The sequence below is a fragment of the Mirounga angustirostris genome, unplaced genomic scaffold (genome assembly GCF_029215605.1).
Source record: "Mirounga angustirostris isolate CCGP_5_RB_7025 unplaced genomic scaffold, mMirAng1.0.hap1 SCAF_3, whole genome shotgun sequence".
NCBI classification, from domain to species: Eukaryota; Metazoa; Chordata; class Mammalia; order Carnivora; family Phocidae; genus Mirounga; species Mirounga angustirostris.
In genome coordinates, this window is record NW_026991711.1 from 10964953 (window position 1) to 10989568 (window position 24616).

Sequence of the window (24616 nt, forward strand, 5' to 3'; positions counted from 1 at the left end):
CAAACAAGAAAAAGGAGGGAAAAAATTAGAGGCAAAACGAAGCAAATGGAAAGTGTATTAAATATTTAGGGAGGGGGCTATAATAATAGTTGAGCTACTATATGTCAAGCACCTATTGTTTTCAGGCATTTCAGAAACACTTTCTTATTCAACCCTCACCACTTCCATAAAAGTAGATGTTCTGCTGATAAAAAATACTGAGGACCGGAGAGGTTAAGTAACTTGCTCAAATTCACAAAGCTGGTAAGCAGGAGATTCAGACTCAGGGAATCAAGCTTTACTTAGCATTCCACCCCTTACCCCAGCCCACCCCAATATCCGCTAACATCCCGGTAGTGGTTTCTGGAAATTTCTTGTGAACATGTAACTCAGTAATTGCTAATATTTTTAACTGACATTTCAGAGTGCTGTGTGCCTTATTATTACAATGAAATCTACGGTGCTATGTGGCTTGTTTGTCTTAGAAAGTGAATGGAGTCAAATAAACATTCTAAAACCCTAAAGCATCATACAAATATAAGGCGTGATGTTATTCATTAAAATTAATTTTATTTTAAGGATCTCTGGCAGATGGCAGCAGGATTTTGAGATACTTTGAAATAATTAGTGACACCCTAGGATACTGTGAAATCATGACGGAGGTTACACTAAATTGGCTCCTAATAGCCACATATAATATAAATGATTTGGACAATAGGTAATGTCATTTTAACAATGATATTAGAGAGACTCAGAACCTCCTCCTCAGATGTGGACAGTTCCCAGGGGCCTCTGGATCTGGGCCTTTCCTCTCCTTCTTCACCATCCCATCACCGTGGGCAATCTCAGCTACCGCCGGCCTCAGATCTCACCTCTGCATGTTGACCAAGCGCCAAGTTACATGCTTGCCCTTCATCCTTTCCCTCATTTCAGGACTCGAAATGTCCCTGACATCAGAGATGTCTCCCAGGCATTTCAAACTTAAAACCGTCAAAAATCCAACTCATTACCTATCCCACCTTTTCTCTGGTATAATTCTTTTCCTCTTCCTGTTTTTCTCCCTCGAGTAATTGTATCAGTTATCACATCTGGAAATCTCAGAACCATCTTCAGCTCTGCCTAATACATATAACTGGACCCTGGGTCCTCAAGGAGGCTCTCAAATGCACCCTCTTCTTCATTTGCTCCCACAAGTTCTCTTTAAAATCAGCACAAAACCAACCTATACCTCTCTTCTTTCAAAGACTTCAAAGTCTAGAGAATAGTGTCCCATCTCTGCCTCATCTAGCTCCCGCCATTCTAGCTTCACCTGCCGTACAGACCTTGGCCGCCGGCCTGCCACCCTCACCAGGCAACTTGCTCTCCTATCATCACAGAGCATAGCTTCTGGACATACGGTCTCTTTCTTTTGTAAAGTTTATAGATCTATGATGTCCTCTGCTACTCTATCAGCCTGTACCTAACCCATCTCGGCACTTACCATGTACTCAATGATACCAGTTTGTCTGTGTTTACCCGGAGCGAGCATACTGCTTAAGGGCAGAGACCAAATCACATTCATCCAGTACACTTCCTAGCACATAGTACAGCAGGCAGGATGTGATTTCTTTAAAAGTTTTGTGCAAAATGCATCACGCAATGGGATATTAATAACTGCACTTTCATATTATATACAGCATGCCAATTTCCAAAGGCTAGAAAAGTAAAACTTAGTTACTTCCCAAAGGTTTGTTCTTGGGTTGGTTACATGGTACACAGAACACATGTTACCACAAAAACAATGTTCAAGAGTAAGACTGCATTTAAAGCCCATTTTCTAAAATCTTATTTTAGTGACATTTTAGCTGAAACTTTTGCATATGTGGGGAAAAGGCAAGATAGAATGCTACAGAATTACTTTTTCTTAGTATTGTAAAATGTATCTAAACAACAGAGAGACTTGGGGGGCACATGGGTGGCTCAGTGGGTTAAGGGTGGGACTCTTGATTTCAGCTCAGGTCATGATCTCAGCCCCAAGTCAAGCTCTGTGCTGGGCGTGGAGCCTGCTAAAAATTATTCCTCTCCTTCTGCCCCTCCCCCGCCTTTGTCTCTCCTGCTCTTAAAAAAAAAAAAGAAAAGAAAAAGAACAGAGACTGACTCATCAACCCTCCACAGAACATCTGCTCTGTGGCCTCCATCTGATTCCTATGGCTGGACAGGAAAAGGATCAGGAATAAAGAGAACGTGACCCAGTGGGGATAGAGCCCTGTGTGGGTGAGGTGGAAGTGGCCCTCTGCTGAAGGCTCTGGGGTTGATGCCAGACGCTGGCCATCTTCCCCCAGTTCTCCCCATCCAAGGAAATCCGGAGCGGTGCAGCTGGGCGGGGTGAGCAAAGCCCCTGGGGGCAATTCAGTCAAGGGGCAGGCGCGAGTGGAAAGTCTAAGCCAGTAGCAATTGAGGTGGCCGCAAAGGCAGGCTGGGACACGGGCAAACACGCCAGAAACCCCAGTAAGTCATCATTCACTCCCCAAACTCCACGAATCCGTATTAAGAGAAAGGGATGGGCTACAGAAGGGAGGAAGGGCAGATGGAGATCACAGGAGTCAGACACGATGGAAACAGAGGCGCTGCTTCAGAATTCGTAAGGTATACAAGACTGAACAAAATTCCCTGTAAGTTTATTTTTGGAAGACAATAATAGCCCCAAACTGGATGACATCATTTACTTCTCAAGAGTACTCAGAAGAACAATAACAAACACAGTTCTTTTCATTTTCCGATTATTTGGAGTTCAAACAAGTGGGAGTTTACTCTATCAAAATTCAGTATCCATATGTGAGGTTTCAAAAGAATGAGAACTTCTTGATGATGTTTCTACATCTATAAATATGAATAATGCAGATTTTGGATCCTCTGATATCAGATGACAAGACACAGCCTAAGCTTCAGCTCTTGCTAATTAAACGAATCAATTAAGAGACTACAGTTGCAACTGCCTAGCTGCTGTTCTATAGTAGCAAGAACAACCCCACGGGGAGGTCTTTTACTACATTAAAATGCTGTCCTCCACAACTCCATCTGATATTATTAGAAACAGTTATTTGTGTCTTGCTGTCATATTAGCAGCAAAGGCAAATTATGGAAATATGCAGACCAGAATGGTCCCAGTATGAGATCAGGTTGGGTTTTCAGCCTCCAAGGGAACAATTGCTGAAATTCCAAAGTTCCCCAAAGTTCTTTAATGGAACTGATAAATCTATCAGCACAGCATCCATTTAGAAACTAGGTAAGGGTCACATATTTACATACCTTCCTGCTAAGCTGATACAATTCAACTAGATGAATTATCATATTAAGTTTACCCTCCTGAGTTCAAACTGATGGAGTTCAAAATTGTTTTCGATGGTTGTCATTAATCGCTGTTACTTCGTAAACACTTACTTCGAAATCTAATTGTGCTAGCGGATCAAGGGTCATATTAATAGCATTCTTAATGGTAAATCCTTGTAAAACATGTTTATTCTACTGATATTATCACTCAAGCTTTCAAGGCTAATAATAAAGTATATTTATTATCAATAAAAACTTAATTTAAAATGTACAATTTGAGATTTAAATTAGCTTTAAGAACTTCAGCATGATTTGGTTTCACTAAGATCTCTGGCTAAGCTTCAAAAACATATAATTTGATAGTTCCTCAAGAGTCCTTGGGTAAATGCTAATAGTGCAGCTATGAGGAAGCTGTTTATTGTACTCTAAGCTTATTTTTGCTTTGGGGCAATATGCATTGTTTTCACAAGAAAAAAAAATCAGTCTTGGTGGGATACATTTGCCTTAATATTATAGTATTAAAAAAATAATGGTACTTTAAAAATTAAACAATGATTACAAAACAAAACTTTGGAATAAAATGGTAACTTCTGCATTAAAAGCAGTAAGAAAATATTCATCCTTATTGTAAAGCATAGTTCAAGTTAAGTACTTCTGGTTAAGTAGAACACTGGACCTCTTCCATTTCTTTGTGAGCTTATACTCTCTGATGTGCACAAACTCACAGCTTCTCCAAAAACACGCACACAAAACAAAACTCAGAAGACTTACAACTTGAAATAGGCACATATACCTTGGAAAAATTCTGGGATATGTAGCTTACCAACTATATCGGTATATATGTATATTATGGATTATAGGTTTGTATCCCTCACCTAAGCTCTAACAATCCCCAATATAATGTTATGTGGATGCGGGTCCTTTGGGAGGTGGTTAGGTTTAGATGAGGTCGAGAGAGTGGGGCCCTCACGATGGGATTAGTGCCCTATAAAAGAGAAGAAAGGGGAGGGGGGTGGGAGGATGGGTTAGCCTGATGGTGGGTATTGAGGAGGGCACATTCTGCATGGAGCACTGGGTGTTGTGCACAAATAATGAATCATGGAACACTTCATCTAAAACTAATGATGTAATGTATGGGGATTAACATAAGAATAAAAAAAAATTAAAAAATTAAAAAAAAAAAAGAGAGAAGAAAGATGAACCACTATATTGTACACCCGAAACTAATCGAACACTGTATGTTAATTAACTGGAATTAAAATGAAAACTTTAAAAAAAAAATTAAAAAAGAGAAGAAAGACCAGCACTCTGCCGTGTGAGGATACAGCTATCAGGTGGGCACTTGCAAGCCCGGGAGAAGGCCCTCACCAGGACCTGAATCTACTGGCACCTCGATCCTGAACTTATCAGCCTCCAGAACTGTTAGAAATAAATGTCTGCTGTTTAAACCACCCACTCTATGGTATTTTGTCATAGCGGCCTAAACTAAAATAGTTGTCCTTAGCAGTTACGGCAATAACTGGATCACACAGTAAAGTGATTTGTTCTTAAGGCACTCTGAGGGTGAACAGCTTCACTTGAAAGTCAGAGAGACCTGATTTTGCAGCCTGTTTCTACCAGTTGTTAGTACAGAATAGTCACTTAAACTGCCTAGGGCTCACTTTGTCTTCTGAAGATAGGCATACCCTTCATCGGCGTTCCTGCATGTTTGATGGTAACAGGTAAGAAAATCCTTGGGAAAATACATGGCAGTACTCAAGTCAGGTGTTAATAAGGAATGATGCTCTGTTTATAAAATACACTTTTAGGTAAATTGCCTGAGTTAGTTTTCAACGCTTCATACATGTCAAATACACGTTCATGCCTATCTGTGTAGAGTGTATACTGGGTTGAACGCCTGCCATCCAAAAATTCACGCCCAGCTGATATTTCAGAATGTGACCTCATTTGTAAAGAGGGTCTTTGCAAATGTAATTAGCTAAGAAGAGGTCTTACTATGTAAGGGTGGGCCCTAAACCCAATGACTGGCGTGCTTAGGTGTCTGTGACTGAATATACACAGACCTGGGGAAGAAACCCATGGGAGGACAGAAGCAGCGATTGGAATGATGCAGCTACAAGCCAAGAAACAGCAAGTACTGCCCCAACCACCAGAAGCTGGGAGAGAGGCATGAAACGGATTCTCTGGAGAGCCTCCAGAAGGAGCCAACCCTGCCCACTCCCCGATTTCAGATTTCTCACCTCCTAAACTCTTGGAACACAATTCCGTTGTTTGAAGCTACCTGGTTTGTGGCAATTTGTGGTGACAACCTAGGAAACAAATACAGTCCTACATCCTACATATTGGGATGGTAATGAAATTGATAGATACTGAAGGTTAAAATTTGTATGTACACTCAAGTCAAATGTGCTCCTCTGAATCACAGAGGCACAAATCTCATCTCAGTGCCTTCTACTAATTCAGAGGAGTTTGCTTTTCATTATATAAAAATACTACTTAACAATTTTTTAAAAGATTTCATTTATTTATTTGAGAGAGAGAGAGAGAGAGCGCATGAGCAGCGGGGAGGGGCTGAGGGAGAAGCAGGTTCCCTGCTGAGCAGGGAGCCTGACATGGGACTCGATCCCAGGACCCTGAGATCATGACCTGATGGGTGTTAGGATAAGCTAGGCTGGGCTTCAGAAGTGACACTGAAATCTCAGTCCACAGAAGGGTAGGGGGACAATGCTCAAGCTCCAACCTTCCCCAAGGACCCATGCTCTAGGGGCTCAACAACCAGGCATGTAGTTCCCCAAGTGGACATGGTAGGGACCTAGAGAGCTCACACCTCCTCTTGGCTGTCCCTGACCAGAAGTGAAGACATCACAGTAAGGAGACAATTCTCCATGGGTCTCTCATGCTTCTCTTCTACTTCTTGTGAGCCAAGCACTGACTGTCCTTTGTTCTAGACTATTTTTTCAAGGCTGTTTGCTATACAAAGACAGAGACAGTGTCTCCCTCACAACAAAGGGAAGGCATGCTCACTGCCCATATAGACGCTCGGGGTTCTCTGAACTAAACTCAGGTTCCTCTACTGTAACACAACCCACTGTGTGAGCAGGTGTCCTTCTGCCCTCTTCACACCACCCTGTGGGAAATGGAGCTCAGGGAAATGGTGCGAAACTAATGATATTCTGGCTACTGCTATTGCTGTAATAAACCATCCTTCATCTCTGACCCTGGAGTCTTGTCCCTTCTACCAGCATCCATGACTATAGCGGGTTAATTTGTCAGCTTCAAGTAGGGTAAAATCTCAGACCCTCCGTGGTTCTTGATAGTCACTTCCATTCACAGCTCCTCGTCAGAACTAGTCATGTTGTCCAACCCAATCCTCCATGCCTTATTAAAAATGCAAATGACATAAAGAGACTAAACTCAGGCATGTAGACAGCCTCACTCCACAGAAAGCGGGGCAGAAGGCTTGAAGAGGTACTTTACAGAGGAGCAGACTCAATGGTCAATAAACATAAATGGCCAATAAATGCAGAAAAATATGTTCTACTTCCTTAATGATCAGGATGTTAATTAAAACCACAATGAGGACACTACTGACACCAGCAAAAATGAACAAGTCTGATAATATCAGGTACTGGTGAGAATGTGGAACAAAGTGAATGCATTCACTGCACACTCAATGCACATCACCCCTGACGAAACTACGGCACACGTGCAATCAGGATACGTGTGCTCATGTGCATAAATGCTTAGAGCAGCATGGAGCTAGAGAAAAGACACCCGAGACCACCCAGGGGGCCATCAACAGTAGAGGTGGACCTCACAAACAGCACGGAGCCAAATAACCAAGTCATACACAACTACAGAATATAATCCCATGCATGTCAAGCTTAAAAGCAGGCAAAGCTCAACTGCTTAATATTTAAGGATGCATTTACGTGGAAAAATTATAAAGAAAAGGAATGATAAAAATTAGGAAGAAGTTCTCTGTGCAGGGAGAAAGGATGTCTGATAGATAGGATTGAGAAAGAATATATGGTAAACCTCAGAGATAATGAGGACTTCTGTGTTTTTTTAGAAAACCTCTGGTGGGTATACAGGTCTTTATCATTGCTCTTTATAACTGACAAATATTTTATAAACGTTATTTTACACATATTACAAATACATAAGGCATATTTATAACATCTTCTATAGTATTTAATACTTACATATCCAGCAAAATCTAATTTTAATAATGAGATTTATTTTATTGGGAAATAACAAAATGGTAGTTTTTTAAAGTTCGAAGTGTGTCAAAAACGAATTAAATTACTTATTTTGAAGTCTGTACCTTCTCTGAACTGAAATAACATTTTTGCACTTTATCGATGCAACAGAAGTCCTTCTTAGTCTAAAATTAAATTCTTCTTTGAACATTGAATGTCATGTTAACAGTATTCAAAAGCCAACTTGTATGGAAAATTCTACAAGTATTCTCACAGACAAAGTGTATTTGGGAAGTCTTACCTTTACATATGACCTGCTAGTGCTCTTCCTGACTGCAAGCTTTGGAAACTGAATCTGCTTTAGAAAATTAGGACTGAAGCAGCACATACTGGCCAGAAATTACTCTGCATCTGTCCTAACAGTCCCACTATCTCAAAACCTTTTCTTTCTCTCTTCCATACTGATCCATTATGGCTAACAGTACACACAGAAAAATGCATTGTGACAAACCACAGTGGCCATCCCAACTGCTGTGATGCAGACTTCTAAAGTACTTGGAAATGACTCTAGACAGTGACACTCCTTCTCCGTATAAACTGTATAAACAGTGTGGACAAATCTTTGGGATTTGTCAGCAAGTCACCTATGTTGGGGAGGGGGGCGGTATCAGCTCCATAAACAGGTCCGCTTTTTGTGGCTGTTTAGGGGTGGTGTGTGTGTGTGTGTGTTTCCTACCATATTTTAGGGGCCTGAGGTGGACAAAAAGAAAAAGCAGAGAAATCAGAGCCCCCTTGTTTGCTCTGCCCACCAACTAGCTGTGAACCCTTGGGCGAAACAAGCTGTCTTTTCTGAGGAAGACGGACTCATTGCTAAGGCCCCTATGCTTTTCCTTTTCCCTGTTTGTTTCTGCATTTGCTTTCTTTTTCTTTTTTAAGTCTAATCCGTGGGTCCCACGCTTGCCAATGTCATTAATTCACTCGACAAGCATTCACTGAGTGCCCACGGGACCCAAGGCCCTGCTCTGGGTGCTGGGTGAGAACAGTGGACACAACAGGCAAGAGCCCTGGGCTCACAGACCTTAGTTCATTCAAGTGGGAAAGACGGACAATAAACAAGTTTTAAAAAAGTAAAATATGTCAAACATGAAAGTGTGTCAAATAGTGATAACTGCTAAAGAAAAAGAACAAAACAGAGGAAGGGTGGTCAAACTTTTAAACGGTGTGACCAGGAAGCCGTCCCTGAGGTGGTGGCTGTTGGGTAAAGGCTTGAAGAAAGTGCGGGAAACTTCTGTGCAGGTGTCTGGGGGCAGACAGTCCTGGCAGAGGAAAGGCAGATGAGGAGCTCCTGAGGTGTGTGCCCAACACGTCTGAAGAAGAGTAACAAGGCCAATGACTTGACTGACACTTTTAAAGGATCACGCTAACCGTTAAATGAACGGCAGGCTAAGGAGCAGGAGCAGAGGTGGGAAGACCGGCTGCTGCTGTCATTCAGGCAAGAGACGAAGGCTCTGGTCAGGCTGGGGGCAGTGGAAGTGGTAGGAGAGAGGAAGCAAGGCGAAAACAAGGTTTTAGCTGGCGTAGCCATTTTCTGAGATAGGACAAAACTGCGAGAGAAATGCTTTGTTTTGTTTGTGGGTTTTGCCTATCGAGAACTCGGTTTTCAATACATGAACCCAGTGAACTCGGTTAGAATCCACGGAGAGATGTAAGTGCAGACACAGAAGTACCCATGACTTACTGTTGCATGAAAAGATCTGTAATTCTATTTCTGGAAGAACACAGGCACGCCATGTTCTTCTCGGCTTTGCTTCAGTGTGTGTTGCAGGTACAGGGTTTTTTGTTTTTTTTGTTTTTGTTTTTGTTTTTACAGACTGGAAGTTTGTGGCAACCCTGCATCGAGTGAATGAATCGGCGCCATTTTTCCAACAGCATTTGCTCATTTCCTATCTCCGTGTCACATTTTGGTAATTCTTACAGTATTTCAAACTTTTACATTATGACTGTATTTTATTATTACTGTATTATTGTGACCTGTGATCAGTGATTCTAACTCACTGAAAGCTCAGATGATGATTAGCATTTTATAGCAATACAGTATTTTTATTTTTTTAATAGTTTATTTATTTATTTTTGGTAATCTCTACACCCAAGGTGGAGCTCCAACTCACAACCCTGAAATCGAGTCACATGCTCTTCTGATTGAGCCAGCCAGGCGCCCCTAGCTATCCAGTATTTTTAAATTAAGGTATATGCATTGTTTTTTAGACATAATGCTTTGCATACTTAAAAGACTACACTGTAGTGTAAACCTAGCTTTTATATGCACTGGGAAACCAAAAAATTCGTTTGACTCACTTTACTGCAACACAGGCTCTCTTGCCCTGGTCTGGAACCAAACCCACAATATCTCCAAGGTGTGCCCGCATATCAATAATAATGTAAATGCCTCTAGGGGATGGGATGTGTATACTTCTGTGATGGTGAATTTTATGTGTCAATTTGGCTAGGCCACAGTATCCAGATTTTTGGCCAAATATTATTCCAGATGTTTCTATAAAGGCATTTTTCAGACTAACATTTAAATCAGTAGAGCTTGGGTAAAGCAAATTACCCCCCATAATCTGGGTGGGCATAATTCAATCAAATGAAGAAAAAGGACTGACCTCCCAAGCAAGAAGGAATACTGCAAGTACATGGTCTTTGGACTTGAACTCCAACTATTTCCTGGTCTACTGTGCAGATTTTGGACTCCCCCCGTGCCCCAACACTCACACATCCTGCTGGTTCTCTTTCTTTGGAGAACCCTCATACAATTTCTTAGGACATGCACTGAAGTAATACTTAAAATTTTAAATTAAAAAAAAAAAGCAAGGAATAACTTACTCATCAGAAAAACAAAAATAACTATAAATCTCAGGTGCAACACTTAAAATTTATGTGACATTAGTCAAGTGCCCATGCACATACTACCATATACACTGCAATACGTAAACTCTACTGTGCCTTTATACATATGAAACTATAAGTGCACATATTAATGTGCTTCCTACCTCAATGGCTACAAAATCACAACTCTTTTGATCCAAGCCACAGGCCTCTCCTCTGATATTCTCAATAAACTCACAGAGCAAACAGAAATACCCAGTGTGAATTCACAATCTGAACAAGGTACCCAAAAAACATGAACAGACGTTTCACAGATTATAAATGATACCTAGTAAATGAATACATGGAGAAATGTTCATGACACAGAGAAATGCTAATTAAAACAATAAGGTACCTTATTGTTTGATCATACCTCACTGGCATGATCATTATGACCATTACTTTTACATTAAAGGAAAAATAATAACTGTAAAGTAAAGATCTTTTCACCAGATAAAGTTAAATAATTTTGAAAATTGTAACTACTACTAGTGAGAGTGCAAAGTAGTGTTCTAAAACGTGATGAAGGGCATTTGAGAGAGATATGAAGTAACTGGTAACATGTACTAAGCCATAAAATTATTCATGGTTTTCATTCCACTTAGAATGAAATATATCTTATACATTTTTAAAAATATCCATGTTTGAAAATAATTCAAAACATCAAAAAAGCAAAACCCATGAAGTTGTTCACTAGAACACCATTCATAATGGCAAAAATGAGGGATAACTCAAATACCTAACAACTGGGATTCATGGATAATATGTCACATCTACTCATTAGAATGTTAAACACAGCTCCATTAAAATGATGCTGATAAATATTTTCTAGCAATATGGAAAATGATTAATAGGATCTTATGTGAAAAAAAAAAATCAAGATACAAAACTATGACTCAGTTTCCTTAGAAATGTGTACTTGAAAGGACCTAATGGAGAAAGTTATAAGGAAAACTGACAGGAAAAAAAAAATCAAGGTCACTATGTTCAAAAGCATCTTAAATAATGTTTCTTATTTTTATTAAAAAACAGGCAGAAAAAAAGGCACTTAAAATATTCAACAAAGTGCAAATAATTTATTTTTTATTTTTTTAAGATTTATTTATTTATTTATTTGAGAGAAAGAGAGAGCACAAGCAGGGGTAGCATCAGGCAGAGGGAGAGGGAGAAGCAGGCTCCCCGCTGAACAAGGAGCCCAATGCAGGGCTCGATCCCAGGACCTTGAGATCATGACCTAAGCTGAAGGCAGAGGCTTAAAGACTGAGCCCCCCAGGCGCCCCAAGTGCAAATAATTTAAAAAATTATTTTCTAATAGGGAATAGCTAAAATTATTCTATCATGGAAACTTCTCGGAACACATTAAAGAAGGCATTTCTTATACAAAGATATCTCATTTAATAGCAAAACAAAAGCATGATGAAGACAAGTTCAAATACATAGGCTAAAGCTAGTTGAACACTGTTTTCTCTGTTAATTAAGTGAATTTACAAAATAATAATCATTTCACACTTACCACTGTACCAAGAAACTGAATGCTCATGTTTCCACCTGCTTCTCGAGAAAGACACTGGAAAAAAAAAAAAGAAGTATAGAATGAATTCACATCCACACAAAATGTGTACATAAGTGTTCATTGCAGCATTATTCCTAATAGCCAAATAACCTAAATGTCCACCAACTGGTACATGGATAAACAAAATATGATATATTCATACAATGGACTATTCGGCCATAAAAAGAATGCAGTGCTGACGCATGCAAGAACAGAAGGCCGTCACAAAGGGCCACGTATTATATGACTCCATTGAACATGAAATGTCCAGAACGTGCAAATCCAGAGATAGGAAGTAGATTAGCACAGTTTGGCGGTTCTCCACAGAAGACCCGCAACTGCTCTAGGGACTTCCTGGTCCTCACATTTCCTGGGCTAGTACAGGTTGCCTAAGAACACACCAAATGTCACATCTTTTCATTAGCGTAGATTATAACACCTATCAAGGAAATGACTGAAAGAATTTTTTTTTTTTAATTTTTTTAAGGATTTTTATTTATTTGTTGAGAGAGCGAGAATGAGAGAGAGCATGAGAGGGAGGAGGGTCAGAGGGAGAAGCAGACTCCCCGCCGAGCAGGGAGCCCGATGCGGGACTCGATCCCGGGACTCCAGGATCATGACCTGAGCCGAAGGCAGTCGCTCAACCAACTGAGCCACCCAGGCGCCCAGGACTGAAAGAATTTTTTGATTCCCTAAGAAACTGGGGGGCGGGGGAGTGAAACTTGGAGCTTCATGGACCTGTCAACAATTAGGAACGAAAATAATGAAGATACACATAAACTCTGGCTGTCCTACTGAAAAAAGAAACATGCTCCTGAATCTACAGCAGGGTGTCAAGAGGCAAAGATTGCCAAAAATGCTGAGTCTGGAACAGTAAGAAAGGGTAGCAAATTCTACGGATGCATTAGACAAAGTTGTCCAGGAAAGAGACGATGCCCTAAGGCTTCTTCAGACTGCTCAAGAAAAAGCTAGACCTCATGCTTGGATAAGAGGCATCTTTGGAAGAATCATCTGGCACAACTTCAAGAAGTGACTATGCCTTGGTACCTAAGTAACAGATACAATAAGAAATGATTCTTTGCCATGCCTCACGTGGCGCATTTTGTCAGACTGAGACTGGAGAAGTAAGCCCACATTAAAGCCAGTAAGTCTAGGGGAAAACAGTAAGAAAAATTTCTTCAGAAAGAGTTTCCACATCTTTCTGAAGCCCAGAAGTCAAGTCCTATCTAATAAGTTTGAACTCCTAACTTACCATTTTATTCTTCTTGGATAATAGTCTATATACAAAAGTAAATATATGTTAAGTGGCTTCATAAAGAACTCGTGTTTTCAGCTGAATGACAACTGACTTATTGATTGGTCAAAGTGTTATATGCCATGCTAATTCTGGGAGTGGTCGTGCTTTTACCAAACTTTGAAAAAAACCAGGTATAAAGCACAGATCAAATTCCTTTTAGAAAGAAAGGAAGTGAGGGGGAGGGAAAAGAGACGGAAGAAGGGAGGAAGGAAAGGTGGCTGCCTGAGGGAGAGGACAGGGAGGAAATGAGAAATGACTGCTAATTAGTAAGGCTTGCTTTCTGCGATGGTGAAAATGTTCTACAACTGTTTGTGGTGATGGCTGCACAACTCTGTGAAGAGACTGAAAACACCGACTTGTGCACTTTGGGTGAACTGTGTGGTATGTGAATTCTATCTCAATAAACCTGTCATAAAAAGCTAGCATTTGTTTAAAATAACAAGAGGACAACACAATGCTTCTACATCCAGAGAGCAGTGAAAATAGATATAACCTCTACGTTATGCAAATATTTGTAAATAAAAAAGCTCAAAGTGAATACAATAGGATTTATGCATATCTTGTTTGAATTTTAGTTTGCTAGAAATGGATAACTAAATAGTTCACTGGAAGTAAATTATATTTTTTCCAGATAATTCTCACCTGTAAAATTGCTCTATTTATTCCTAGCTTATTCTTCAAAATTCTTTCTTTCCTGTGCTACTCAGAAAGGGCCTAATGGCCTCAAAGACTCCACAAAAAAGAAAGCTTTTCTAACTAAGCAGCTGTATGTTTTTTTTAAAGTTCCCGGGCGTAGCCCTGGGACGCGCAGGGCTGCCTGTCATGTCCTATCACAGATACATCCTCATTTTATTCTTTTTAAGAAGTATAGGTTTACCAACCCCAACCCTTAAGATCATTCAAGTCCTAGAACCCAGAGCAAATCTCCAGAATTCAAGCTGAGTCCGTGGTTCCTTGATTGAGGGAAGTTAGATCAGTCAGAAGGAAAGCGGGTTAATGCACCAGGGCAACAAGACGGTTACCCCACCCCCAAGTACTGCCCCAGTGACTCAACACAAGAGTAGTCTGACCAGCACACTCAACGTGGTGTGGTACAGTGCAGAAAACTCAAAATCAGTATTTTTATCCATTAATTTCACTTCTAAGAATTTATCCTAAGGGAAAAAGTCATGAGTAGGCAAAACAATAACAACAACAACCAAAAACAAAAGAAGCCCACAGCTACAAAAATGACATCACAGCGCAGTTTATAGAATCTAAAACCTTCCAAGCAACCTAAATGATGAATAAAAAAACCTGGTGAAATAACTTATGGTATAATCCATGTAACCATTAAAAAATCTGAGACATGAAAAATGTTCATAGAATATTTCTAAGTGCGAAAAAAAGAGAACAAAACAATATGTTTGGAATACATCATGATAAAAACTTGTATATGTTAAAGATAAAATTCTAGCACAAATAATGCACATAGAACAGTTAACTATTATTTCTGGGTGGAAGATATTAGTTGGCCTTTCTTTTTGGCTTACCTATTATTCGTATTCTTCCAAATGGACATATAGAACTTAATAAAGGCAAAAGAGAAACAGTACAGAATGGAACAGAATCAGTTACTTCCCTCGATGTCCTAAGGGATTAAGAACTGAGTCCTGAATCCTGGGTTTTGACACTAGCACTTCTACTTTGGTCCTCCATCCATCCATCTATCCATCCACCCATCCATCAACTATATTGAATTGAACACTGCTAGCTGAATTAAACTTCACCCTCTGGGAAACTGAAGGAAAGAAGAAAATTCTACAAAAATTATAGGGCCATCTGGCTGGCTTAGTCAGTAGAGCATGCGACTCTTATCTCAGGGTTGTGAGTTCGAGCCCCACACTGGGGGTAGAGATTACATTAAAAAAAAAAGAAATAAAATAAATTATAATTTAGTATGATAAATCCATAGTACAAAATGTACAAAGTATTAACAGATAAGAGGCCAGACCAGCTAAATGCCCAGAAAGGTTAAGGAACACTTGAAGATACACAGTAGAGCTGGGTACTAAAAAATAAGCAGACATTCTCCAAAAGGGAAATAAATGAAACACTTTTGGTCAGATGGGACAGTGTATGCAAATTTCAGATAAAGAAAACACACGAGAGTTTAAGGCTTGGTGAATTGTCCCATATGGCCAGAGATAGGTTTGGTTAATGGAGTGAAGGGGTAAGAAAAGAAAACCGAGAAGGAATTAACAGAGCCAAGTCCCATCTGAAAGACAGATTTCACACTTAACCAAATTCTTATATTTAAAAACTGGGGAGTAACATGCTTGTTTTAGAAAGACTGATGGTCTGATGTAAGGTTCAGGATACACAGGAATGGGGGAGGAGGTGGGCTGGGAGACCAAGGAAAATGCAGCAGGTAGCATTCACTCAGGTAGGGAGGCTCAAAGGCTAGATAGAGGTGAACCCAAAAGTAGAACTAAGCCTGTTTCATTCACAGAAACTTAGAATTTGGAGAGCAAATGGATCTCAAAATCTACATTTCGTTTTACTTATGAGGAAAATAAAGATAAAGGGATATAAAAATAATTTGCCTGCATTGCAACTGGAGAATAAGAATCCTAACCTAGGGATATTTGGGCGGCTCAGTCATTGAGTGTCTGCCTTTGGCTCAGGTCATGATCCCAGGGATCAAGCCCCGCGTCGGGCTCCCTGCTCTGCGGGAAGCCTGCTTCTCCCTCTCCCACTCCCCCTGCTTGTGTTCCCTCTGTCGCTGTGTCTCTCTCTGTCAAATAAATAAAATCTTTTAAAAAAAAAAGAATCCCAACCCAAGCAGTTGTGCAGGGTTGGGATATCTCTACTGTGCAGGATGGAATATCTCTACAGTCTCAGACCAGATCATCACTTAGATGGTGAGTTCTTTAAGAACAAGGACCATTTCTTACACTTCTTCCTTAATCCCAACAGCATGCAAGTGAGTGCCACAGAAATGGAAGCGAAAAATCAATCTTCACCAAGAATTCTGAAGTTTTTCCATACTGTGAAAGACAAGAGTGATCTACATATCTCTCAGTCTTCGACTGTTTAACCAAAGTTTTAGCTGGGCAGAGTCGGAGGTGTGGCTGTCAAGAAATCAGGGAAAGAAGGGCTGTAGAATGATGCAGATTGAGGACAGGGAGTCCAATGATACGCTGACTTCCACACTGCTGAGATTTTAAGAGTAGCGAGGAAAATACTCAGTGAAAGCATTGCCATTACTCCAAACCCAGGCCTCAACCCAGCCGCTGTTAAATCTTCCTTCCTCAGAAGCCTGAGGCAGAGATCCAGAATCCAATCCATATTTACCAGAACAGATTCAGTACAATTAATCACCTCTGTCATGCAGCCACACACTTAATCCTAAGAGCTGTTCAGAATGAGAAATTTTCTGACTGAAAAGTGTGGCTGTTGGCTTCTGGGAAGATGGCAGTGGTGGCATGGTTTCTGAATCTTCCGCAGAAACACAAGAGGCCCAGAGGCAACAAACATCCCTAGCACCCAAAATGTTGTCTACAAATACCACTTCCCACTCCAAGAAATCAAGGTTTCTCGGCAGAATGGCTGATCCCGGGTTTGGGGCAGAAATGAGGCTCTGTATCTTGTCACACCAGAAAGTAAGGAGCTATCAAAGATTGGGGCCATGTTAGAAAGACTCAGGACTGAAAAAATTCCCTGGCCAGAGCTGGGGAAGTCTGACCGACAATAAGGATTATAACTGCAATGGATTAAAGCAGACCAGGTATGTTTGAATCCATGAGTTCAAAGTGGATACCAGAAACAAAAACAAAACACCCTAATTTAGTCACTTTTGGAGAATCATAGGGAACCAACTCTCTAGGAACTGGAAAGTCAAGGGAAAGGATCCAGCATTTATCTTTTCTATGAACACTGTTGTCCTGGATAACCCAAGAAGCAGTTGAGGTAGGGTTTCTCTGTAAAGAATTAGTCCTGGGGCGCCTGGGTGGCTCAGTTGTTAAGCGTCTGTCTTTGGCTCGGGTCGTGATCTCAGGGTCCTGGGATCGAGCCCCTCATCGGGCTCCCTGCTCGGCGGGAAACCTGCTTCTCCCTCTCCCACTCCCCCTGCTTGTGTTCCCTCTCTTGCTGTCTCTCTCTCTGTCAAATAAATAAATTAAATCTTTAAAAAAAAAAGAATTAGTCCTGGCAATAAATGAATAAAAACGACAATATTGGAACATCATCATTTTGTAAACCTTGATGAACTTACTGACCGAAGCTTGAATATCAACGGCGCGGCGACCAGACAGTATGTGTGTCTCTTACAGACTCAGTCTTGCCAAAGATAATGGCACCCAAATCTGATTACATCTCTAGATAGAATATCAATTTATAGAAAACAAAGGAGGGGGGACATGTTAAGCCACACCACTGGGATGCAATCAGCTCAGTTTTGGCAGTGGAAAACTGTACAAGACAAACGATCCCGTTCCTTCAACAAATAAAATGGAAGGATAAAAAAAAATTTCTATAGCCATTTCCCTCCAGCTACTGTCCCCTCTGTCCTTTACAGCCAGACTCCTCAAAAAATTGTCTCTCTTCATGGTCTCTACATTGTCCCTTTCCATTTTCCTTTGAACCTGTTCCCATGTGTTTTCCCCCCACTGTTTGTCTGTAGTCTTCTCATCAAGATCACCTACGATTTCCATGTTGCCTTACCTATCAGTTGGCTTTGTCCTCATCTTATCCAGCAATGCTATGAACTGTCGATGATTCTCTTTCCCAAACACAATTCTTGCATTGACTTCAAGGATATCCATGCCCCTGGTTTTAATCCTACCTCCCTGGCAGTTCTTTCTTAGCCTTCTTCATCTCTTCATTCAATTTCTACCTGGGGGAGGGCAGTCCACAGCTCTCTTCTCTTTTCCATCTACTTTCTTTTCTTCCCCTGTGTCATCTCATCCACATCCATGCTTCCCCCCAGTGCAATGCCCATCTTAAAATAAATCAACTTCATTGAAGCATAACTTACGTACAAAAGACTGCATTCCACTTAAAGTATAGAATTCAATGACTTTCGACAATTTTAAAAAACCACCACCACAATCAACACACAGAACATTTCCACCACCTCCAGTATGTTCTTCCTGCCCTTTCACAGGCCAATCTTGGTCCCTGCCGCCAGGCAACCACTGATCTGCTGTCTAATAAACGAGTTCATTTTATTCATCAAATGGACATTGTTTCCTCACCATTTAAGAAAATTCTGCATTAAAATTCCTGAGCATCTTTGCCAATAATCAACCGACCACCTATATCTGGATCTACTTCTGTACTTTATTCTGTCCTACATATCTATCTACCAATACCACACTGTCCTGATGCTGCTGTTTCATAATTAGTCTTGAAATCAGGTTGTATAATTCTTCCAACTTTGTGTTTCTTTTTAAAAATTGCTTGGCTCCTATGCTTTTTCAACTAACAGATTTTTCTCTTTTTTTGGTGGTAAAAAACATAACACAATTTACCATTTTAACCATTCATAAGTACACAGCTCAGTGTGTTAAGTATATTTATGTTGTTGTGAAACAGATCTTCAGAACCTTCCCATCTTGCAAATCTGAAATTCTATACCCACGAAACAACTCCCCCTTCCTCCCTCCCAAAAGACCCTGGTAACCACCATTCTACTTTCTGTTTCAAGGAATTTGACTGTTTTACGTGCCTCATATAAGGTGATGCATACAGTATTTGTCTTTTGTTGTCTGGCTCTCTTCACTTAGCATAATGTCCTCATGTTTTAACCATGTGACAGGATTTCTTTCCCTTTTACGGCTGAATATTATCCCAGTGTATGTATATACCACATTTTGTTTATCCATTCATCTGTGATGAACATTTTGGTTGCTTCAACCTCCTGGCTATTCTAAATAATGCTGCAATGAACTGGGGTGTTCAAATAACTCTTGAAGATCCTGCTTTCAATTCTCTCTGATATATATATATCTAGAGGTGAGATTGCTGGACCACTTAGTGTAGTATTTTTAATTTTCTGAGGAACCCTCATACTGTTTTCCATACAAGTTGTGCCATTTTACAATTCTGCCAACAGTGCACAAGGATTCCATTTTCTCAGTGTTCTCACCAACACTTATTATTTTCTGGGGTTTTTTTTGAGGGGGGTAGTAGCCGTCCTAAAGGGTATGAGGTAATATCTCATTGTCATTTTGATTTACACTTCTATGATGATAAGTGATGTTGAGCAAATTTCCATATGTTTATTGCCTGTTTGTATATCATCATTGAAGAAATGTCTATTTAAGTCCTTTGTCTATTTTCAAATCAGATTAGTTTTGGGGGCGCCTGGGTCGCTCAGTCGGTTAAGCTTACGACTCTTGATTTCAGACTCTTATTTCAGCTGGTGTCATGGTCTCAGGGTCCCAAGATTGAGTCCCGCCTTGGGGCTCCTTGCTCAGTGGGGACTCTGCCTGGGGATTCTCTCTCTTTCCCTCTCCCTCTGCACCTCCCCTTCCCCGCTCACACACTCCCTCTCTAAAATAAATAAATCTTATTTTTTTTTAAAGATTTTATTTATTTATTTGAGAGAGAGAATGAGATAGAGAGCATGAGAGGGGGGGGGGTCAGAGAGAGAAGCAGACTCCCTGCTGATCAGGGAGCCTGATGTGGGACTCGATCCCGGGACTCCAGATCATGACCTGAGCCGAAGGCAGCCGCTTAACCAACTGAGCCACCCAGGCGCCCAATAAATCTTATTTTTAAAAAAGATTTAATTTATTCATTTGAGAGACAGAGCACAAGCGGTGGGGGAGGGGCAGAGGGAGAGAGAGAAGCAGACTCCTCGCTAAGCAGTGAGCCCGATGCGGGGCTCAATCCCAGGACCCCAGGATCATGACCTGAGCCAAAGGCAGATGCTTAACCATCTAAGCCACCCAGGTATCCCTAAATAACTAAATCTTTATAAATAAGTAAGCAAGCAAGTAAATAAATAAATAAATATAGTCTTCTTAACTTTATAAATTCTGGATTTTAACCCCTTATCAAATATAAGATTTGCAAATATTGTCTCCCATTCACTCTGTTGTTTGTGTCCTTTGATGCACAGACGTTTTTAAGTTTGAGGTAGTCCTATTTGTCTGTGTTTGCTTTTGTTGCCTATGACTTCGGTGTTATATCCAAGAAATCATTCTTAAGTCCAGTGTTATGAAGTTTTTGGTCTCCATCTTCTTCTAGGAGTTTCATGGTTTTAGGTGTAACATTTAAGTCTTTAATCCATTTGAGTTAATTTTAATGTATGGTATAAGATCCTTTTGTAAGTGGCAGATTCATGCTTTGAGAGAAAATCTACAGGCTTATGACTATGGGATTTATGTTTTTAATTCCCATTTGTCCTAAGAGTTCAAGACTCACAGAGTCAATTTGGACCTCAACACTTGGATATCTAATGTACATGTTAAACCTACCAAGTCCAAACAGAATTACTGATTTGCCTCTCCAAACCTGCTCCTCCCCAACTTCCTATCTCAGTAGACACTGCCATCCTTCACTCAGTTGCTTACCCTTCATTCTCTAGCTTCCTTCACACCTGATATCTGTTCTGTCCATCTTTTTTCTTTTTTTTAAGTTTATTTATTTATTTGAGAGAGAGAGAGAGAGCACAGAGGGAGCAGGAGAGGGAAAAGCAGGCTCCCTGCTGATCAAGGAGCCCAATGCGGGGCTCGATCCCAGGACCCCGGGATCATGACCTGAGCCAAAGGCAGACTCTCAACTGACTGAGCCATCCAGGCAGCCCTGTCAATCTTTTCTGCCTTTCCCCCCAAATATATGTCAAATTAGTTTGCTTCTTACCATCTCGCCTGCTACCACCTTAGTCTAAGTCAAGGCTTGACAAACTCGTTCTGTAAAGGGCCATGTAGTGTAGTAAGTGTTTTAGGCTTTGTGAGGCAAAATTGAGGCTATGATGTATCTAGTTACAGAACAAGACAGAAAACAGATTTTCACGATTTTAGGGGCACAACATTCAAAATACAATAATACCTAAGCACAATTTTTTGGTAACACTAATAAGGAAAACGGAATTCTCTTATTTAGAAATAAAATTCTATTTAATTGGGGCTCAAAGTTAGTGTTCCCTATCATCAAAATCAATGGCAAATATGCATATGTTAATGCTGATCTGCAATGAGATTTTACCTATTTCACCTTATTTTTTTTAAAGACTTTATTTGAGAGAGAGAAAGAGAGAGCGAGCGAGCACAAGCAAGGGGGAGTGGCAGAGGGAGAGGGAGAAGCAGGCTCCCTTGCCGAGCTGGGAGCCGGACGTGGGGCTCGATCCCAGGACCCTGGGATCATAACCTGAGCCGAAGGCAGACGCTTAACCTACTGAGCCACCCAGGTGCCCCGCTATTTCACCTTTGACAATACCTCTTCCCACAAACAGGTACTCCTAAATACTGATGACAATCCACAAGCATAGGACTTTACTTAAGCATATTCATTGCTTGGAAGGCATTTACAGAATTTTGTTAGATTCCTCTCCTGATATTTGCCTTTCACCTAACCTTACATTACAGTCTGATCACTTCCAATTTTAGGCTATGTGGAAGATCCTCAACTGTACAGTGAAATGGATTTTAAAATATGGGTATCTCCTTGGCTCTTGCATTGAGGTTTGAAAAATGCTGCTGAAACTGTAGTTCACTTCTTGTTTTAATCTTTTGACAGCCTGGGAAGTGTAAAAAGCAGCTTGACATTAGTTGTGATTCAAACATTAATTGTCAAAATGATATTACCACAGTACAATTTTTGCATGTAACTACTGTTTTGTCTTGCAATTTTAGGTTGAATTCATCAACAAACATCAAATCTGCAGCGTAAGCTAATTTTCAAAGCCCTCTGATGTTTGATAACAATGGCTAAGGGTGGTTCTTCTTGTTCAGAAAAATTTAAATCTTGGTTCTGAGCTTAAAAACATCACAATAAATTTTACCACTGCTAAGCCACTGAAATGCTGTGTGATAGGGAAATTGGGGAATTAAGGTTCTACTTAACAAAAATTCCAAAAGCAGTCATAGCAAATAAAAAACAAATAAATGTGGCTATATTCCGGTAAAACTATATTTATGGATGCTGAAACCTAAATCTCACATACTTTCCATGTGTCATGAAGCACTCTTCTTCTTTTAATTTTTTCCGACCATTTACAAATGTAATAACCGCTCAACTTGTGAGCCATACAAACAGGCCATGGGCTGGATTTGGCAGACTCCTGATCTCAGCCATCAGCAATTGTCACCTAGATGACTACAATGATCATATAAATGGTTCCCTTAATTCCACCACTGGTCCCCTGTGGTCCATCCTCCTCACAGCAGTGATTTTAAATCACATCCTATCATTCTTCTATTCAAAACCCTTCAAAAGCTTCACAGGGGGAATTGAATAAAACCCAAACTTTTTGGCCTACAAAGACCCTATACAAGTCCCTGCCTATCTTCTTCCACTCTCCTAAGCTCTACTCAAGATGCTGGTCTTCCCTTGGGCCTCTGCACAAACCAAGCTTGTTCCTGTCTCTGAGCCTTTGCACTTGCCATTCCTGCAACTTGGGACTTTCACCCCCTAAATTTTTACGTGGCTGCCCTCTTCTCCTCATAGGTCTCAACTCAATGTAAGCTATTCAGAAACAACTTTCTAACCACCCCAGCTAAAGCCACCTCCCTTAGGTACTTTCTATGAATGATCCTGTCTTACAGCCTTTATTGACCTTCTTAGTACTCAAATTACCTTATTTATGTGTTTACATGTTTGGTATCTACATCCCCCTTGTAAAGGTTGCACATTTTGGGGGGGTGGATGGGGGGGAGAGAGAGAGAGGGAGAGAAAGAAAGAGAATTGCCCAAACCTGACATAGCTCAGCAATAAGGACTGATATAAGAAAAAAGAGGGAAATAAAATTTCATTCAAACTGGAATTTACCTCGATACAAAAATCAGGAATATACAATTTCCCCACAGTTTATGATTAAGACAATTAGGTTTTAGAATTCACAAAGAACAAAGTATCAGAGCTTACAAAGAGTCTGAGACACACCAAAACAAATATGAACTGACCATGTGATAAACTAGTAACAGAAAGTAAAATAAGATAAAAATTAAGACTTTTATTTTCACGAACCATATCCCATCCTTATTCAAATATTTTCTCCAAGTGTTTTTTACCCCTTTTCCTATTTTTTTTTTTAAGATTTTATTTATTTGACAGGGAGAGACACAGCAAGAGAGGGAACGCAAGCAGAGGGAGTGGGAGAGGGAGAAGCAGGCTTCCTGCTGAGCAAGGAGCCCAATGCGGGGCTCGATCCCAGGACCCTGGGATCATGACCTGAGCCGAAGGCAAATGTTTAACGACTGAGCCACCCAGGCGCCCCGCCCCTTGTCCTATTTTAAGTGGCACTTCAGAGCTAGTTAAAAACTTCTTTCTGTTCTTATTTTGATACTCCGCTCCAACATTTACAAAATATACAGCATTTTTTTCCTTTAAAGAAAAGAATATTCAAGAAGTAAGACTTTGATTATTGAAACGACTTCGAGATTTGTGAGAATCAAATTCATACAGAATTAGCAAAGGCTGTTCACTCAACAAAAGCAAAACACCCACAAAATAATAAATGCTCAAAAAATATCTTTCTGGGATAATGAAATCAGAGGCAATTTCACCTTTAAAAGTAATCTCACTGAACAGTAAGAGGAAGAAAGAGTAATCATTTTCTTTTTCCCCTCACTGATTCGCAGCACGGTAACACGTGGTAAAGGCCATTACTGCAGGATCTGTCTTATCACTCTCTGCGGCAGCAAGCTGCTTGCATTCTCTGCCACGTTTATCATAATCGGTGTTTATACTATTCAAAATTCTCTCCTTCTGGCAGCGACTACAATATCATTTTCTAGTAAACAGATAGTAGAGGAGAAAAAAATACATGGGGGGAGAAGCAGGGGGAGACACAGAACGATATTTTCCCATTATAGTAAATTTTTAAAAGCAACTCCAAATCATAAAACCAACGCCACTAGAGAGGAGAGAACTGCTAAGCTTCTGGGACTCCATCACAAAAGCAGGTAGAGGCATCAAAATTAGTATTTTAAATTACAGTTGTAAATACATCCCAGCTGTTAAATTGTGATTAAATTTTTCGAAGCATAGTGAAAGGAGTTATTTCTGTTCTCCTGGTGGGCTTCTTAGATGTGTAACTGTAATTGATGTTTTCAGGAATGTGAAAAGGAGATGGTTAATAATTACTCTCTCATTTCCTACTTCTTTGGAAAAAAAATACCAACCTCCACTTACAAAGTTACA

The 24616-nt window shown here is 40.3% G+C and overlaps 1 protein-coding gene and 1 pseudogene across 3 annotated transcripts in view; one reads left to right on the forward strand and one right to left on the reverse strand.

Moving 5' to 3' along the window:
- The window catches only part of PCCA (propionyl-CoA carboxylase subunit alpha), a 403499-nt gene that overhangs the window by 57069 nt on the left and 321814 nt on the right, over window positions 1–24616 (reverse strand). For all 3 annotated transcript variants that reach the window (XM_045869658.2, XM_045869657.2, XM_064585924.1), the window contains one exon: window positions 11929–11982. In XM_045869658.2, coding sequence (XP_045725614.1) covers window positions 11929–11982 — 54 coding nt within the window. The remainder of the gene's footprint in view (window positions 1–11928; window positions 11983–24616) is intronic.
- Window positions 12637–13197, forward strand: LOC123838428 (large ribosomal subunit protein uL29m-like; annotated as a pseudogene).